The 20561-nt window shown below is 32.2% G+C and overlaps 1 protein-coding gene and 1 non-coding gene across 5 annotated transcripts in view; both read right to left on the bottom strand.

Moving 5' to 3' along the window:
- Nucleotides 1-20561, bottom strand: part of DNAH5 (dynein axonemal heavy chain 5) — a 392301-nt gene that overhangs the window by 128784 nt on the left and 242956 nt on the right. For all 4 annotated transcript variants that reach the window (XM_074279122.1, XM_074279119.1, XM_074279121.1 and 1 more), the window contains exons 41-48: nucleotides 19326-19479; nucleotides 15456-15602; nucleotides 13332-13573; nucleotides 7730-7906; nucleotides 6719-6920; nucleotides 5283-5425; nucleotides 4520-4654; nucleotides 284-406 (exon numbers count right to left, since the gene is read on the bottom strand). In XM_074279122.1, the coding sequence (XP_074135223.1) occupies nucleotides 284-406; nucleotides 4520-4654; nucleotides 5283-5425; nucleotides 6719-6920; nucleotides 7730-7906; nucleotides 13332-13573; nucleotides 15456-15602; nucleotides 19326-19479 (1323 nt within the window). The remainder of the gene's footprint in view (nucleotides 1-283; nucleotides 407-4519; nucleotides 4655-5282; nucleotides 5426-6718; nucleotides 6921-7729; nucleotides 7907-13331; nucleotides 13574-15455; nucleotides 15603-19325; nucleotides 19480-20561) is intronic.
- Nucleotides 2846-2949, bottom strand: LOC141552303 (U6 spliceosomal RNA). Its single transcript, XR_012485109.1, has one exon. It is a non-coding gene; the product is annotated as a U6 spliceosomal RNA (small nuclear RNA).

The following is a 20561-nucleotide window of genomic DNA, read 5'->3' as shown; positions in this document are numbered from 1 at the left end:
AAATATTAAAACATTTTATACACCAATTTCAAATATATATGCTGTCAAAAATGATGAACTTCAGAGATACAAAGGTTGAAAAAATTGAAAATAAATGCTTGCTTATGAAAATATACTGATAACACATGTAAAATGTATGGGATTACCTGTCATGGGGGGAGGAAGTGGAGGGAGGGAGGGGATAATTTAGAAAAATGAATTAAAAAATATATATATATATACTGAAAATTAGTTAGATCTTGATTTGAAAAAAAAATCAGTCTTGCCACATCCTGTAACTTACCTGATCTCCCCATTCATTGATTACAGGCATATTTACATCATCAATAAATACAGTCATCTTCTTTCCTGCTGGAGGGCCATATGTTGAGCCCATGCGCTTATCAACATAGCTCTCTATTGTCCGCTAAGAAACAAGATAATCAACAGAAACATCTGTGAAAATATGAGCTGAAAGAGAATTGATCATAAAGAACTTCCTGGGAATATTTTCCATTAATATGAATTAGTCAATAAAACCCCAAATGCTACATATGCAAGCAAAAACACATCTGAAGTGTTTGAATTATCCCTATAACTTCCTCAGTTCCAATGTGAAAATCTGCTTTAATTTAGGAGGAAAGGGAATTTTAGCTTATGTGAAATTAGAATGTGCCTCAATCCTGATATTATACAGTTACTTTCTCCTTTTTTCTTCTTTTGATGGCACCATAACTTCTATTATGTAAAGAGCTCAGGTCTGCTCAGAGCTTTTCTATAATCAGTATTCAGTTAACCAGGGCTGATGGCCAGAAAGCTTTAAAGTCTGTATTTTGGGCTGCATAGCCTTTCAAAGTCTGTTGGCCAGCTCTCTTAATTAAGCAGACTGCCAGCTGGCTTGTGCAGGCCAGCAAAGTTAAATGAGACTGCTTTTGTGCTCAGGGATCTGGAAACATATGCAAACTCCATCACCACTACCCTCACTCTCATTGGAACCTAAACTGGAATAGACAGCATTGTCCTAACTGAATCAAGCCACATTCAGTCTATAGCTACTCAGAAAAGACTGGTCAAACAATTCAAACCAGAAAAGCCAATAATGGATGAAGAATTTCCAATGCCCAAATTAAGGAATATAGTTACACAGGTGACCTACTAAAATAGTATTTATTTTGAATAAACATTGAAGATAGAAAATAAACTAGGGCCAAAAGTAAAAAGAATCAGAGAGCATGCTGACTAGCACTTGGGAAAGTAAATATCAGTATTTTCCTTGTTATATCACATTAAAAATTATGGATTATGTTTTCTTTAGAATAAAAACTTTCAAGTAACTTAAATAACAATGGAAAGATCTTGGTGGACAACATATTATCAATGATGATTTTTACACCAGAAATAATACAATCCAGGAAATATATGTGATCAGAAAGGGGGGTAGATTGGTCATATAGTGAAAATTGGTCATATAGTAAATTGATCATATAGGAGAATATCCTGACAGTCTAGGTACTTTGAGATGTTAAAAGACCTAGAAGATATCTGACAAATTGGGCAAATCATCTACAGAGGATTAGTGAGAAATCATGGTTAAGAAAAGAAGTATTAGAATGGAGAGAAGGACAGTTATTTGTGGAGCAAAAGCAAGCTCTCAGATGCCCATTACATAGAGACACCTCCAAATTATGCCCTGGGACTGAAAAAAGCCTCAGCACTTTTCTCTAATTGTGATATTCATGGGGAAAATGAACATGATTAAACCAATCCTTGTGTGACTGATTAGAATTAGGATGCAGTGAAATTTCATGAATGAGAAGAGTTTGGGTGATATGTGTATTTATATGGTATGATCTATAAGAGAATAGATTGTTAGTAATTTGGTATGTTTATCAATATAAGTGGTGAATTCATAAATGTCAGCGGAAATGTGCAAAGATAGAGATCACTGTGCACATTTTTCTTGGCATTTTTAAGGTTAAGGAAGGATGTATGTGAGAGTGGGATCAAGTGTGGATTTCAGATTATTCAATAGCAGGTGGAGATTAGACCAGGAGACATAATTAATCATTAAGCCTCACTCTGAAAATTCTAAAGGAAAAGTAATGTTCAATTCAACAAGATTTGTTAAACATGTGCTATGTTATAGGCACTAGGAAGACATGAAAATTACAACCCTAGCCTCAAAATTATTACATTCTCTTCATGCAAATGTGACATGAAAAAGTAGATTTAAAAAGATAAGAAGTCATTTCAGGAAACAGATACCCTAATGATTAAGGGATAAGTGCATTTCAGGTAAGGTTTGCCTATATAAATACCAAAACAAGAGAAAGACCTAGAACTGGAACCAATCTTCAGATTGGGTACCATAAAGAGAAAGCATTTACAACTCTGCAACAGGAAATGAGACTATATTGTGTTCCCTATTAAAAAAAAAAAAAAAAAAAAAAGAAAAAGCATAAGCTGTGAAGAATCCAAGGAACCCAAGATTTCAATATGAACAAGGTTTTCCCATTTCACATTGAGACATAATAGGGAAATTGCCTTCTGCCCATATAAAAGTTTTTATCAGTAAAACCATCAACAGATTAAAAAGTTACAAAGTGAAATCTGTTTAAAACCTCACTCACTCTAAGTTATGTAGGAAATTATCCTACTATTTCTACTGAAGTAGAGAATAGCAGGATGAGGAAATTTTCTCTATCAATATAGGTTGGCATCTTCTCTCCTACTTGTACATTTTGAAAGTTGCCTAAAGCTGTGAAAAAGTGAGCCATTTTTCCAGAGTCACAACAGCCTGTATATATCAGAGGCAGCCTTGAAACAGTTTTCAGATACTGGGCAGCTCCAGTATCATGTTGCCCATTAAAAAAGGGAATGGTTCATGAAATTTCTATCATTCTTGTATAAGGGCAATGCTAATCTTCTCTATATCATTCCAATTTTACTATATAGCCTGGTAAATCAAGCATTTATTCAACAAATATATCTAATGACTATCCATGTGGAGATTCCAAAGACATATTTCTTAACCTCCAGGACTGTGTAATCTAGTTTAGGATTGTTATTTTCCTATATTTAAACTCTACATTTATAAGTGACTTAAGATTTTTAAATTATTTTCTTCATAGTTTATGACTTTAAAGTAAAACAAAAGAATGTGGAGTGCAGAATGAAAAAAATTCATATTTCTTTATGAATAACAAACAAATTAAAAATCAGTGTAAGCTAGGATGCAACTAGTACTTATAAGAAAGGATTTTGTACAGATTCAAATGTCAGCCCTTGGAAATCATTTCAACCACAACATATAACTTAAAAGTTTGAAAAAATTCTACCATTGTTTTAATATATTATAACCTACTCAGATTGTTTTCATAGCATATTAAATTAAAAACATTTTTAAAAATAAAATAATTCTCCAACATCAAAAATTCCTTCAATTGCAATGGTACTGCAGCCTTAGACAATCATACACTCTTCTTCCACCTTAAAAAAAAACGATTATCAAAGTAGATCAGGCTGTATCCAGTACTAGTGGGTAATAGACACTGGAGCATCTCACAATTCACAGCACTCTGACAATCTCTTCAAGGTAGGATCCATTAAACACTGATGTCTGACAAGAATACAAAGCTTCCGTTGGTACACACACACACATACACACACACACACACACACACAGAGTCGTATTTTTTGTGTGTGTCTTCTGGATAGATCTGAATAGCCAGAAGAGGAAAACGAGATTGCCACCTTAATTCCTACATTAATAAATTCTGACTCGTCTTCCCCTAATGTCACATTATAGGATGGAGATACACCAGGATGATAGCAAGAAAAAATGCTACTGGGTTGTATTGGCCAGTGAAAGTCTGAAGTACACAAAATAAAAGGGATATTAAGTGGCTCCTGAGCTTTCATATTTCACTAACCAAAAATAACACTTTGTATTTATGCATGCCTACATATAGCCTCTTTAAGGTTATATGAGCACTGGGGGCTTTATCTTGTTCAGAGAGTTCCTGGCTTCACAACAATTTAGAGTTAGAGATTATTAATATTGGTAATGGCATTTAGATTGGATTTTAAAGTTTTTAAAGCACTTTACATGCATTATTATATACTTCTTCTAACAGCTCAATGGGGGTATTATTCCCATTTCACAGATGAGAAAATTGAAGTCCAAAGAGCTGATATGACTTGTCCATAATCATATATCTACTAAGCACCAGAACAGGAATTCAAATTCAAGTCTTCTTGACTTTTGGTTGAGAGTTTTCTCTCCCCTATCATGACCCTCTAAGATCCTCTAGCTAGAATAGCAAAGACACTGGCACCATAGGATAACAGCCTCTGGAAGTTTTGTTGGAAAGTGTTTGTCGATTATCCCACATGGTGAGAAGCTGAAGATAGCATCCGACTAAAAGGAAAGGTACAATAATCTGAGTACCACAAAAAATTAAGTTATTTTCCCTGAAAATATCAAGAAAGTGTTTGACCCATACGTTTCAAATATATACAAGATTAAAAGAAAAGTTACCTGGAACATCAAGGGAGTAGTTGCCGAAGAAAAGTTCAAACTTTTGACCATGTGACTTTCAGCATTATATTTCGACATAAATCCTTTGATAATAACAGTTTTAGCTGTTCCTTGCTCTCCAATTAACAATACAGCCTAAAATAGAAGCCAAATAATCTGAGGAACATAATAAAATGACTGAAAGAGAACTCTTCCTTTTGGATTGAAATAAAAATTTCATTTTCTCTTTCAATTTATGCAAAATAATTCAATAATGAATGAAAAAAAAGCATTCTTAATATTACCTAACTAGAGTTGATGAAATAATAGATTATAGTGGGTATGTTATTTTTTTTTTGCTAAATAACAGCCCTCAGTAGCTGAAATGTAAAAAAAAAAATCTATTTTCCAAAGTTGTTTTTTAAACTACGACATACAATTTGATTTCAATACTTGAATGAATTCATGGTTTCAACAGTATGGATATTAATTTCATTGATACTGATCACAATTATTCTACAACTTGGTAGATGGATTCTAAAAGTTACTTGACTGATAAATTCATCATCATCTGGACAGCATAGAGAACAGCCTCTCATAACTTAGCAAGTTGGTTCTTAGTTTATAAAATCTGTACCAGGCCTATTCTCAGGCCTCTAAAGCCATGGAGAAGCTACCAGAATTTATTTTCCTAACTTGGCCTTAACATCCCAAGGACACAATGAGGCATTGCATTTAAGCTTTTATCTACCAATTACACACAAAAATGTCACAGAAATCATACCTTGCCTTGTTTAGCAATAGTTTTAATTAGGAAATCAGTTCTCACGTTGTCTACATTTGGCACCAAGATGGAGCCATATTCTGGAGTAAAGTCAGAAGGATAAACATATTCTTCAACACATGTGTTCCAGTGCATCCATTTGCCTGATTAGAAGAGAGAATATTAACGTTTTCAGAGCTAAATAAATTTCACATAAAACACCACCTTTAATTGTTTAAGAATTTCTGCTTATCAAGACAATTTATTAACCATCTACACAAAATAAATATCACCAGTTTCAGAGACCAAGTATATAAAAGGTAAATCATAAAGGGATTAAGGAGCTGGCCTGAATTCACAAAGAGGAGGTATTAGGAAAATATGGCCTTAATAGAATCTTATTTTTCAAGATGAAATTCTCCTATAACAAAGTATATGAGACAACCAGACCAAAACTGGCCTCTAACAAGTGAGTGTTTGTTACCAAACAAAGCAAGATTCTAGGAATTTGCTATGACTGAAATCACTGTGAGTGCAAAAGATTATTGCTATGTCCAGATCGGAGCATAGTCTACTTATTGGGCCTTAGCTCTGGAAAACAGAGTGTCTCCTAATATCTTGACATAAGAAACAGACATTAAAACATATTAAGTCTCATGTTGTAGATGAGAAAACTGGCTAAGCAAGATAAAATAATTTGCCAATGGTCACACAGAAACTCCAGATCACACCAAAATTTTTTCTATTATATATACTTTTCTAAGCACTATGCCTTAGTTATACCATTGAGGTTTTTGTTTGTTTGGTTTTTTATTAACAAAAAAAGCAGCATGGCATAGTAAAAAAGAGAATCCTGAAAACCATGACACTATGCCAGTGAACCAAATTCCTATGTGACTTTGAGGCAAGCTATTTAACCTTTGAGTACATTAGGCAACTATCTAAAAAAATTAAAAACACAGAGAAGATGCCAATTAGCATAGCTAGAGGCAGTTTTCTCACTCAATAGTTCCTTATAATGATGAAATTGTAAATTAAATCCCTAGCCTTGTAATAATTTTCAGCCTTACCATAATCAAATTAATTTAAAAAGATGGAGAAAAGATGGTTCTTTTATATATTAAAATATAATATTGAATTTATAGCTAATAATTTTAAATGATAACTCGGAAAAAAATTTTGATTCTGGATATTCTATCATGTCATTATTACATATGGATAGAGCTGGCCTTGGAACTAGGAAGATTTTGATTCAATCCCTACTTCTGACTTGTCCTGGCTGATTGACTAATAATTCCCTTAACCTTTCAGTGCTCCAGGCAAATCTTTTTTATCTAAAGAAATATACTGACCCATACTGATAGAATTTCCTCTCCCAGAAATTCTCTAAATCAAGGAAATCAGAATTCTAGACTTGATTCATTATCTGTATCAATATATAAACTACATGTACTAACCATCAGTCGTTACATAATAATCAAACATGGTGTCTTCATTTCCATCTAAATGTGGTAAATCCAGTTTCAGTTTTTCATGAGACCTCAGCCAGTTCTCCATTTTATAGCGGTCCTGCAATTCCAGTAATGCTCCAACACTCCACATCAGAGAGAAAACATATAATCTCTCCAGGTGTTCTGATGTGATATCCCCTCCCTGCTCCTATACAATAAAGAAGCCTTCTTTTAAATACAAAATTTTCTAACTGAAATTGTTGCATGGAATTTCAATTAAAAACATTATAAGAGAAAGAACAGATTTCTCTAGTAATAGATGAAGAAGTAAAAGGATAATTTTCTACACATAAATTTAAAACGTATATATTTTTTCAATTATATAATCATGCTGAGTTTAAAATGGATCTCCACATTGGCTTAAAAATTGAATTTGAAAACAGATATTTGCTAGATACATAGAGGAGATTCTGAGTTTGGATAAAGGTCATGCTAAATACCTTCAAAGGTCTCCTTAAACATTAAACTGCTACAACTGAAAATCATGTTTTCTTGAAGAATTATTTTTATATGTAACTGCTAAATTCAACAACGTATATACAAACCACTCTGCATTTTGTCCAGAATTCTTATAAATACATAATGAAATATACAATATCCTAACATTGAATTTTAAAGTTAATTTCCTCTACATTTCTAATAGAATGAAGCATTTTAATATCAGTTTCAATTATCATTATAATACCTCATTTATATAGTTCCTTAAACTTGGCAAAGCATCACAACTTTCCTCTGAGATAATTAATGTCAATATGATATTCTCTTATTAGGCTGATAAGGAAACTGAGACATAGAACAGTTAAGTAACTTGCTCAGGCTCACAAAACTAACAAAGGTCAGAGCTGTGGTTCAAATTCAATTTTTTTTTCACTTCCAAACTGAAATTGATTTCACAAGCCACATAGCTTCATAAAAGAGCAATTCCACAGCTCAGGAAATTCTATTATTTATAGTTACCTTAGATGGAATAAGGCCTTGAAGCATATTGATACTCTGCATGATCACAAATGCCTCGAGCATTTCCATCTTGTATTCCAAGTTTTGGATACTGAAGTGATACAGGTCAGAGAAAGACTCAGTGTACAACTGACGAAGGATTGAAGCTTCTTGGGGAGAGCGCTTCTTCAAAAAACCCTATTAGTTCACACAATAATCTATTGTCATATGTAATTATATATAAGAGAGTAACAGCATATGATTATTATTTTTGAATACAATTTCTTTTGAGCACCATTTAAGCTTGTGTAATACATTTTCAGGGTCTGACATTCAGGAATCCAACTCATAACTTCTACATAAAGGGGAAAAATAAGACAAAGAATTCAGGAAAATGGTTTAGAAGAAATTAAAGATAAATCAGGGAACTGAAAAAGATAATGAAACTTACAAGAATTAACCTTTTTCTATATTTTTTAAATTAAAGGATGGTATAGAAAGAATAGAAAGAATTACTTGTGGAAATAAGTAATTTAAAATCTTATAAGGCAAAAAGTTTATAAAAATGCTATTTTTCATAAAAGTGCTCCACTTCACAAACACAGAAAAATTCTCCTTAAGTTATAAAATCATTTTATTCTTCACTTCAACATGAATGACAAGAAATCACATTGCATACTCTTAATCAGAAGAGCAAGGACAAAGAGTGTCTTGACAGAAGAAAAGAACATAAAATTGTTCATGAATTCATGAATCCACCTTATTATGTGCTACACCCCCCAAAAGGGGAAAAATGGCAATTGAAGACCAAATTCATGCTTACTTTCTTTACCTGATTGACTACTTGAAGATTAATAATTGAAGTTAACTTGTGTCCTTGACCTATCATCTAATCTCAATCTCATAGTTGTCTTTGACTTCTCTCAGAATTAACAAGCTGCTTATTTATATATGCCTTATTTATTTCTAATTAATGGCAAGAGTGAATACTCAAATGTCAAGTTCTAGTGAATATATGGACCTTATCGATTTGAATGTTTCTTTCAGTGATGTTCATCTCAACTCATCATGTCTGCCTGCTGTGCAAGACTCTAATCAATGTCTCATAATTCTGTCAATAAATTTCACAAAAATACTCAAGACTTCCTTCACTGTGTCCTGACATTCTGAAGTTATTTAAAAAATCACTAGATCCCATCTCCCTCTTATCTCTCACCTTTGCTCTGTGATCTTGCTTTCCCTACATTTTGTATTCTGATACCCTTTATCTTTGCTCTTTAAAATTCATCATTTCTTATGTTTTAGCCTACTCAAACTCACAATATCTCTCCATTTTCTTCTATGTGATATTCACTTTCAGCTGTTCAATATGTAGGGTTAGGGTTATTTAAAGGATCATTTAAAGGAATAGTCCTTGATCATTCAATTTGGGGGTTCATTAAGTCTGCTTCTGACAAAAATAGGTGATGAGTTGTCTACTTTAACAGTTCAAGTGTATAGTACATAGGTCTTCTCAGAAGTCTAAGAGAAAAGCAGCTAGTGAAATTGTCTGACCTATAGTTTTGAGACAGTTAATGTCCATTTGAATATAACAAGATCTAGACTAAGGAGGAAATGAAGAACACAATATGCTTCAGTGGTTTACATATGAAAAATTCAGAGAATCTTTAAATTAATAACTTGGGAATTATTTACACTGGAACTATTCTGCAATTGTGGGACAAATATAATTCATATGATCTTAAATAAAGGATGAGAATTTAGTTAACACCAACTAAAATAGAGTCATTTAAAGAGACAGGGAGACAGAGACAAAGGCACAAAGGAGAAAAGAGAGAAAAGAGAAAGATAAAAAAACAGAAAGAGGCAGAGAATAGAGGAGAAAAGAAGAGGAGGGGAGGAAAGGGAAGATACAATATAATTTTATTTGTTTTGTGATTTGCTGCTGGGAAGACAGAAGATTATTTTCCATACTGTCACCAGTTGCTTATAAATAGAAAAGGAAAAAATGAATTCTACAAAAGAGCAAAGTAGAAAGGGTTTTTTCCAAATTTAAGGAAAACCATTTCCTTTTGCTAAGGAAATATTACTTTAGTTGAAAACATCAGCTCATTTGGCTCAAGTAACATGTCCCTTAGTCCAGTAAAAATTGGATTCCTAAATTTAATAGTACAAGCATCTGTTCAAAAGTTTACAATTCTATAATTGTGAGTTACTACAGGCAGGTGGAATTTCTTCCTATATGTGTCTCCTGGGTTGGATTTTACAAATATGTTTTCACTTTCCCCTAGAGATAAATATATTAGTGGGAGAGTGTGACTCAGGCTTTATATGTAGTCTCTGATATATTTTTTTTATTTCTGAAATTGGTCTAATCTAGTTGTTTTTTCCTATCTTTGATCTCTGTAGTTCCATTTCTACTTCTCAATTAAGTATATTCAGGATGAATACCCATATTCTCTTGAACAGAACTTCCTCCCTTCTTTGCTGAAGCTTGAGGGAAACTATGGGTAAGAGATGCTTCATATTCTGTCAGATTTATATTTTCCTGTTTTGTATTATTTTATACACTATATGGCTTTTTGGATAGGGAATGGGGAAATAACAGATCAATTAGATAAGTATGTAGGTGGGTAGGTATGTTAGTAGGTAGGTAAGTAGGTAGATAGATAGAAACATAGGTACGTAGATTAGATGATAATCATACATATAAAAGCAAAAATATCAATAATTTATTTTTAACCTTGGTATATTTTCCATTTTTCTACAGTTTGTTATACTGCTTCTATTTTTAATCTTTAAATGTATTCAAAATTATTTTACATAGATTGTCTCCCATTATCCTTTTATTATTTTTCCTTCATGAGAGGATACTATTTATAATCTATTTTCTCTCTTAAGAAAAAATTTTAAGCAAGTTTATATATTAAATCAGTGCTGTCTTTGACTACCACCTCTCTCTACTTGGCAAGTAACTCAAATGCTTGCTGAAAAAGGCACTTTTTAGATTATTTTGGTTCCATTTTAAAAGCAATTATTGATAATTTCATTTAAGAGCCTTAGGAAATTCAGAAAATTTCTCTACCTTTTCATCTGCTGTAACCCATGTTGATGCAACAGTTGCAATTATTTTTATGATGGACCTTTTTGCAAATATTTATGAGTACTATAACACAATGCAGATAAATTTTCATTAAAAATTATATTCCTTATTGCCTTTGGGTATATTATAAAAATAACTGTCAACTTTCTTTGATCCTCCAAATTATACCTATGAGCAATTTTCCTTATATTAACTGTAACCCAAGTATCTCCTCCCTTTGATGGATCAAAGTGCTAGGACTGCATGAGAGGTAGGGTGAAGTTTTGCTTTCTTAATGTCTAAGAGTCTTTTCAGTTGTCTTTAGTCTTGTCAGGTTCTGCATTTGTTTCAAATGCTTCTGACTTCTGGTTTGGAGAGATAAAATGAAAGTTATAAACCCCACTTCAAGTGACTGAAGGAAACACTCTAAAGAAACCAATATAAGAGGAGCTCATAATCTCCATTATGATCTACATTAAAGACCAGGGAAATTCCTTTTGAGTGAAATCTAGAACTTACTCTCTTTGTTGATCTGAGTTACTGAAACATAGTATAGTTATCCCTTCCACATCATAACTTACCCATCCCAGGTTCAATATATCACCAGTAAGCATAAGAAATTAAATGGGAATTTGGGAGGAGAATTTTAGAAGCCACAGACAATATACAAAAGCTAGTAGACAAAATGGAATCTATGACCTAAATTTATAGCAAAATACTATACACATCTGATAAAAAAAAAAGTCAGACTACTTTTCTTGTATGAAAAGAGGACCAAATTCCAATAAATTTGATGGAGAGAGCCATATGCATACAAAGGAGGACTATGGGGACTTAATGTGGATCACAACATAGTATTTTCACTCTTTTGTTGTTGCTTGGTTGCTTGGTTTTTCTTTCTCATTTTTTTTCCTTTTTGATCTGATTTGTCTTGTAAAGCATAATAAATAAGGAAATATGGAAGAATTGCACGTTAACCTATTCTGGATTGCTTGCTGTTTAGGGGATCAGGGACGAGAAAAGGGAGAGAGAAAAACTTGGGACATGAGGTTTTGCAAGGGTGAATGTTGAAAACTATTTTGTCTGCATTTTGAAAAATAAAAATCTATTATTATTTTTAAAAAAACAGAAAAAAGAAAAGATGCCCAAACAATTTTATGTGGATTTTCCAGCTGTGGGAGGGTGCAGTGCCCCCAACCCTTCTAATACAGAAGAAAAAAATTGTACATTCTCAAGGAATGTGTATTCACTGATTGACATTTCTATTACTCTACTATCATTACTGCATAAGTAGACAAGTATTTCATAGGGCTGAGAGCCATTTTATATTTCCCTTTGCTTCATGGGTTGCCATGGTCACAAAATTCATCACTAAATGGATAACTTAGTGATTAGTCTTTCTTTGCCTAGCCAGAATGATCCTTGTTTGCAAAATGAATACAATTTTAATTTTGTTGATGTATCATGTGTTTAGGGTACATAGATATAACATGATTTCCTGATATAAGAAGCTGAAATTCCATAACTAAAAAGGTTGGTGATTTATAAGTGTTTTAAAATTTGGGATAGAATCAATATTCCTTAAATGTTCTCCAATAATAATTCTTCAATTATTTAAAAATAATAGATGATGAGCTTCTCTTAGATTTCCTTACATCCTTCCCAATATATAAGAATAAACGATAAAGTCTTCAGAAAACTTAGTGGCTTGTTCAATTTTATGATCACTTGATTTTCATATTTTTAGTTCTAATTTCTCCTCACTCCAAACTACATTTTAACTTTGTAGATACAAAAAAGTGTAAGTCATTGTGAAATACCTTCAAAAGCTCTTTTTTTTCCTATACAGCAAAACTAAGTAGAAAGGAGAAAAGGAAACTTTAAATTTCTTGAAATTACAGTGCTCCTATTTGTTACAAAATAGCTGATATTCAAGCCGTGCAATAAAATAGCTGATATTCAAGCCATGCAATCAATAACAAAATAATCTGTACAATGTATGATTGTATAGTAAGTACTCTAACTAATTCTCCAGTGATTTTTTCAATAAAGTCAAATTTTACTAAGCATAAAAACTGTGATGAAAATAAATGTATTGAAGTAATCTTCAATCAAATTGATATATATGAAGGATTATTGATACTTACAAAATTTCAATTGAAGATTAGAAAACCTTAAATTGCTTAAACTCGTAAAATCCAAACAAAATATAATAAACAAACTTTAATCACACATCAAAAGAACTCATTCGCAGAATTTTTAAAAGGGAAAAATTTGGAGGTTTTTTAATCTTTTAATTCCAGAACTCTACTTGAATACTTCACACTTAGCAAGACTTAAATAAGTTTTTGTGAAATGAATTGACCATAGTAATATAGCAAAAAGGCTTATGTGTGGTTAACATGTAAATATTCCAGTGTATTCAAGATACTGTGAACTTTAACAAATCAACTAAATTTTGTTCAGTGAATCAAGAGAAAAATAAGAATCTACTCAAATAGAATATTAGATTATTTTAATTTTAAATGTTTCATCTCATACCTCAAGAATAGGACTCCAATTGAGGATGGAAGAACTCATGAAAACCATACCATTCCTTGACACTGTAGCAGGAGAAGCATTGTCAATATTATGAGGCTCAAAAACTATTTTGCAGTTTGGAGCCATAGGAATACGATCTCCATTCGCAAGTGTTAAAGTTTTGTTATCATCCAAAACTGAATTCAAGTTTTCAATCCAGATTGCATCAACTGGGCCATCAAGAACTATCCAAATGTGTTCTCCTAGAATAACCATACCACCCAAAAAAGTTATAATATGCATAATACTAATGCATTATATATATATATATATATATATATATATATATACACACATGCATATGTATATATTTTCATCAGCTTGTTTTAAAAAGAAAGGTTTTGTTCCTCTGCTTTATGAAATATAGTAGGAGGAGGCCTACTACATAAACATGTATTGAAATCCTAAAAGAAAAACGGATATAGAATCATCACTGGGATTCCATAAAGAAATTATATTATTTGTTTCATTACATAGCTTGTTATTGATAGGAGATTTTGTTGAATTAAATAATTACTAGTCTTCCATAATTTAACAATAAGGTTTGTAGTTATAATCTTCCCATTACAAACTATGAAATAATCTTCAGATATAACATACAATCTAAATAATGTACTCTATTTTAAACCATTGAACTAGCTATTCAACTGAAAAAAATGACAAGCCATCTTAAACAAGTTTTGTGAAAAAGGACATATAACAATTAGATATGTTTTTACAAAGAAGAAAACTATTTATATATGGCAATACATTTTCCTATCTTAGGAAATGTTGTGAAGATATTATGACCAGAGGATGGTACTCACAAAGATCCATTTCAATTCAATTCACCTGTCCTGTGGTTACTTAAAGTTGCAATTTAAATTATTCATTTGTCAAAGATTTCTGTTCTGGGACCCTAATATAACAGACAATCAGATACAAGTGTATTAATTCATTCTTTCAAGCACTTTTTAAAGATGCTTTGTAAAGGATTGGATCAGGCCTCATGTTTTTAAAACATCATATTTCAAAAATGAAGCAAAAATGTTTTCATTAAACAAAAGTTAAAACCCAGTAAAAAAGACACAATAAAACAACGAACTCAAAATTCCTCATAACTTTTTTCTCTTATAAAATACCCTATTTTCAGTGATCCTTTTTTACGACATGACCTTTACAATGCCTGAATAAAAATGAACTATATACTGATTAAATGGTCATATTTTAATGGCATTTTGTCAAACAAAAAGTTTTCTTTTTAACTTCCTCTTCTTTCAAATCTTCTTTTATCAAAATTTTCTTTGATCCTACAAGTTGAAACTAATCTCTCCTCCAAAAATGTTATCATCACAAATTGGACCTCATTTTTGCACTTGTCATATTCTTCAACGTGGCAATTACTGGTATAGTGTCTTAAGCCAGAAGTGTGCTGGAGCCAGCTTGTATATACTGATGAATTTTCAGTATGATCATTTATACCTTGGAAAGTGGCAACTGCTAAAAATTAAGGCTAGATTTTTTTTCATTGATTATTTAGACTAAAGAATGTGATGAAGTAAATGTCAATAATGCAAATTAAGTTTTAAAAAAATTCATACATACATTTTTTCAAAGACCTGGTTGTTAATTTACCAGCACATCCTAGTCTTTACCTTCACTATTCCCATCAGATTATGAGCTCAGGTAGGCACAGTGTTGTCAGTTTTAATATCTCCCTCAACATCTATAAACCAGCTATATATGCTTTACACATCATAGGCATTTAGCAAATGCTTGCTAATTTAATTCAAAATTGCAAAGTAATCAATAAGGAAAATTAAGTTTTATATTCACAAATTGTACACCTGACAAGAAATTATTAAGTTTATAAAACCACAAATTTTTAATCTTTATTAAAATGCTAATGTTGAGACTACAAGTTCTTTTCTACTCCAAACTTGTTAACTCTTTAGAGGCAGAGACTGTTTCCTTTCTCTCATTACATCCCTAATGCCTAGCATTGTAGCCTTTTAATAAATCTATTGAATTAAATTGCTTTCAAGTTGATTTTTTTTATTAGAAGTATCTTTTAAAAATTTAATTTTGTACTTTTTTTTTCTTTACCTTTCTTTGCTCTCAAAGTTTTTCTCCAAAGAGTAGAGAAAATCCCATCTGTCCAGTCATTTGTGGCTACATCAAGGCGACCAAACATCTGGGGTGCTGTGATAGCTTTAGGATTCATCCTCATTTCACGGTGTGGCTTTCCACAATCTAGGGATAATAAATCCAAATAGTCAATATCTAAATCTTCAAACAAAATGTACTATACTATAATTTATATACAGCACTATTTATACACAAGATTATATTGTCATCAGTGTTAGCTGTGATGAAGTATCACAGTGATAGTGAAAGAATAAAAGCAAGAATACTTTGAAAAGGTGTGTTTACAATACACACAGGTATTTAATGCATATATGCATGTGTATGTATGTACATTGTATGTATATATACACATGTGTACATATATATGATTAAAGCCATTAACACTTCCTAGATTATGGTCATTTTATTCTTCATTTTCTGAAAAGCAGAAAGTGTATTATAAAGGGTTAATAAATGTTGCTAAAATTTATAAAAATAGTAATGTAATCTGGGAGTTCTTTAAGCTTCATAGTTCAAAAGTCTTTTGGTTTATGATGTACTTGATTAAATTTTGTGCCTGTAATACCACCTAGAGGATGCTTTATTCTCCACATTATCAACTTTGATTTTCTGGGATGGGTTCTTACTCACCTTGGAAAAGACAAACTAAACTAATGTCACATGCATGACAGGACTTTTCCTTATGACCAACCTTGGGAAATAAATTTAAATCATCATCATTCAACCTTTAAAATTACTCTTCAATTTGCTGGACTTTTCTGCATGAGAGTCTAAGAAAAAGTTGTGTTTAATCACCAACAAAGAGATTAATAAGTTTTAAGAGTTAAAAATCATTAGAAGAAAGTTAGAGTATAATTTTATATATAAAAGGGCCATATATATGCAAACCTGCACATTAAGAAGGTGTTACATTAAAGTCCGTGAAAATGTGTTCTACACTTTCTCTCTAAAAGCCTCATAAAAATATGCAGGTTAGTAATCAGTACTATTTTATTACCCTGAACTTCAATTTGATGGCCATATTTTATCCTTTGCAATGAGTGGAATCCACAAAACTTTGCCCAAAGTTTGATTATTTACTTTTTAAACTCTCTTTCCAGGAGAAGAGAAAAGCATTAAAAATTATCACATTATATGGTATGTTAGCAGTATGTCATACTCCCCATTTTCATTTTTAAATTATCACAATAAATAACCAATAGCTAAGACCTGTGTCTTAAGTTCCTCCCAGTCTTAGTTAAACAATGGTTGGCAGCTATTTCCTTCTAGCTGCTTGGATGGAAGGGTGTCAGAATAACCTGAAACTAACCCTTCCACATCTAGTTCTTATTAATATTGGAATGTTTTCCAGTTTTTCACAGGAAATTGAGGAGCCTCATTATTATAGATATAAGGCTGTATGTATTCAATATTGTAACCACTAATGAGGAAGATAGATCTCTTTCAATTTTACATACCTCAGACTCACCTCTTCCAAAATGACCATACTGTTTGATCTTATGTTGTGAATATGTACTACATTATTTCTAAGGAAGTGAGACTGAGACAACACATGAATATGTTCTCTGGCAGTCATTTTAAAAAAGTATTACAATAAGATTTGTGCTTCAGTTGCTAATTTGTTAGCCAAAAGATTTCTGATTACTTCACCAGCAATAGTGTCCTATTTTCTAGCGTGTCAAATTTAAAACTCTGGAAGAAAACTTACCTAATTTAGTTCTTGATTGATTTGACTATTCTGCTTAAGTCATGACCTGTCTAGAACTACAAACCATATGAAAAAAAATTCAAACTGGAGAAAATATATCTTTCATTCAGTACTTTTCTAGAGACTAACTGTTGGATAAAACATTTTGCTTAAGGATTATTTTAAGCTAAAGACATGGAATATTATTCTAAAATAGGACAGATCATGTCCTTATGCAGCAAAACTTTTGAGCTTATCCTCCTAATGTCCATTTGCAAAGGCAAGTTGATATTCTAAATGGTGACTACTTGCATCTTCAAGATCATAGGATTAAGTACAAGGAGTTAGAAAGGAGTTGCTTTCTAATAGTATCATTCATAGCTCCTTTTAGATGTACTTCCATGATTACTTAGACAAACTTAATTAGCTTTAAAAATGGAACAATGGAACAAAATAGTTGATATGAAACATTCTCCCATAAAGTCTTGGCCACACTCTCCTTCAAGTACATTCAGAGTCAGGAGAAAAGTGGAATCAACCTTAGAGAGCACTTATGACAAGGAGGTAATACAAAGCTCCCAGATTCTATAAGGTCTTTTGTCCAACCTTCATGACATTCTCTCATGGAATGTATAGATAGCTCTTTGCTAAGCTCTAAGGGTAGATGCTCTTACAGATTCCTTGGGCTACCTGGCCTTAGAGTATATAATTTGTCCTCAGCTCCCAGTGCTGAACCCCATCTCTGACTCATACTCTTCTCTAGAATTTTGAGAAAACCAATCACTGTGAGAAATTTCTCAGAAACTTACCCAGTTCAAAATCTAAGCAGAGAGTAAAAGAAAATTTAAGTATGGGTGAATTGGTTTATTCCTGTTCATTATGTTTGCTCAAAGAGGCCTGAAGAAAAATTGATTTTCCCTATTATCAAAACACGTGATATGGAAATTGATGTCTCTTTAATCAAGATTTGAGGTACCCATCACATACAACAAGCCTTCATTTTAATATAGTCCACACCCATCTTTGTGTTAATCAATACAAGGTGATTCCCATCCCACAGAAATACCTCTTCAAAGGGAATATAAACTGTGACCCCACCACCATTAGGGATTTTGGCTTAAGAGAGACAGTCAAGTCTGCTGGTATTATAATGAAATTATTATATTACCAAGAAAATATAAATATTTGGCCTTTCAATTAAGCAGAATGAGAAAAGGCAAGAAACGTTCTTGCAGATGCCTTATTACCATCAAAACAGAAAAATCTGTCTGAAGAATGCAAGTCTCATGAGGAAACTGAGTACAAAAGCTGCCTATGTAATGCAGCTTTCTGTGATTTTGTCGTCTTGTATCTGGCTCTCTCAAGGGACAGGGACTACCAAACAGGATACTTGGCTACCTACCAAAATTGGTATCAACAAGTTAAAACTTAGAAGAGATCAGCCAAAATTTATGCATCTTGAGCAAGATTGTTTGGTAAGAATTGGGCAACAACACATTGAAGAAGGGCAGTATTAAATACAATTCTAGAAGTCATATGTCAATACCAAGAACTGCTTTAAAAATTTGAAGTGATGATTGCTGATGTGACAATCAGCAGCAATTAATCTTCCCACTCCTATACTTCTCATATTATTTGTCCTTGATGTCTTCTATATTTATCAAAAATAATTTTAAATTATATTTATCATTGTACATTTTGTATTTTCCTATTATATTATGACTTCTCTGAGATCAGAGAATGTGTCTTGCTCTTTCATCTTATTTAGTTTTTTACAAAAAGTCTTAGGATATATTTATAAAAGTAAAGTTGGAACCCAATCCTAGAATCTAAAAAGGTCTCTGCCTTTTTTAACACTCAAATTATAAATGGCTCATACACATGAATATTGTTTCCACCAGAGCTTAACCTTGTCATTTATCAACTAACAAAGCTTTAAAACCAGGACTTCTTGGGAACCACTCAGCTACTAGACTCTTTACCTACTCTCTAGTCTATTCCTTTCTCTCCTTTAGATTCAAAGAATTTCAAAAAAATATTGTACCTGAGAAATTAGATCTGAATGGAGTAGAGGGCTCACAATTAGAGTGCAGGACTACTATTTCAATTTGGGATAATTTACAACTCAAATGTTTTCTTACCTGTCATTGATTTCATTAAAGTGTAGATGCAAGTTGTTTTCCCTGACCCACTAGGTCCCAAGGTCATCATTCCATGTCTCACCCGTTGTGTTTCATACAGTTGGATAACTTTCAGCTTCCAAGGAGGATGATTAATTAAACCAGCTTCTTCGACCTAAAACCATAACCAAACAACAAAGTCAATCCTATTTAATGTAAGATTCAATTTGTAAAATCAGATTTAATATACACTCACAAATGTGGCAAATGCCTAGTTTCAATGATTTACTGATGCTACAAATAGCTAAAGGGAAATATAATATTGGCTGCCTAATATCTTTGGTTGAATCCATGTCAAGAGAATAATTTAAGAATAAAGTTTGAAACAATAAAAATGATTTTAAATTCCCTATTGATTTGATTACTATTCATTTTACTTCCTGATTCTCAATCATCCTCATCCATTTATGAAAGTGATTTTCATGCTGTGCAAATCTGGCCATGTCAATCCTATTGAATAAACCACAGTGACTTTCTATTGTCTCTAGGATCAAACACCAATCTACTACTTAGCATTTAAAGCACTTTACAATCTGGCCTCAATCTAGTATTCCATTCTTATTGCACATTATTCACTTTTAATACAGTCTACACAGTCTAGTCAAATTGTCCTTAGTGTTTCTCATTCATGGCATCATCTCCATGCATTTGTACTGTCTGGCCCCCATGTCTGGAATACACTCCCTCTTCACTTCTACTTTGAATCTTTAGCTTCCCTCAAGTCTCAGCTCAATGTCCACCTTCTTCACAAAGCCTTTATTCTTCCCAAGGGATGCTAGTATCTTCTATTAACTTTAGATGAAGCTTTCATACAATTATATGCAACATATATGGCATGTTACCTTCCTATATACATATCATTGATGGAATATAAGGCCTTTAAAAGTTCCTGTCACAAAAAAGACATGTAAATATTGTTGATCTCTTGATTGATCAATACACTAAAAATACTCCAAGGGAATTAATGGGGGGGAAGGAAGGTGTTTTAGCTGTTACAGACCTAAAACTATATTATAAAGAGGCCCTCATCAAAACTATTTGATACTGGCTAAGAAACAGAGCAATGGATCACTGGAATAGATTAGCTTCACAAAACACAATAGACAATGATATAATAATCCAGTGTTTGATCAACACAAAGATTCCAGTTTCTGGGATAAGAACATACTATTAAAAAAATTCTAGGAAAACTAGAAT

The sequence above is a fragment of the Sminthopsis crassicaudata genome, chromosome 1, assembly GCF_048593235.1.
Source record: "Sminthopsis crassicaudata isolate SCR6 chromosome 1, ASM4859323v1, whole genome shotgun sequence".
Classification (NCBI taxonomy): domain Eukaryota; kingdom Metazoa; phylum Chordata; class Mammalia; order Dasyuromorphia; family Dasyuridae; genus Sminthopsis; species Sminthopsis crassicaudata.
The sequence above is the reverse complement of the archived record's forward strand: the minus strand, read 5'-3'. Positions and strand labels throughout refer to the sequence as shown.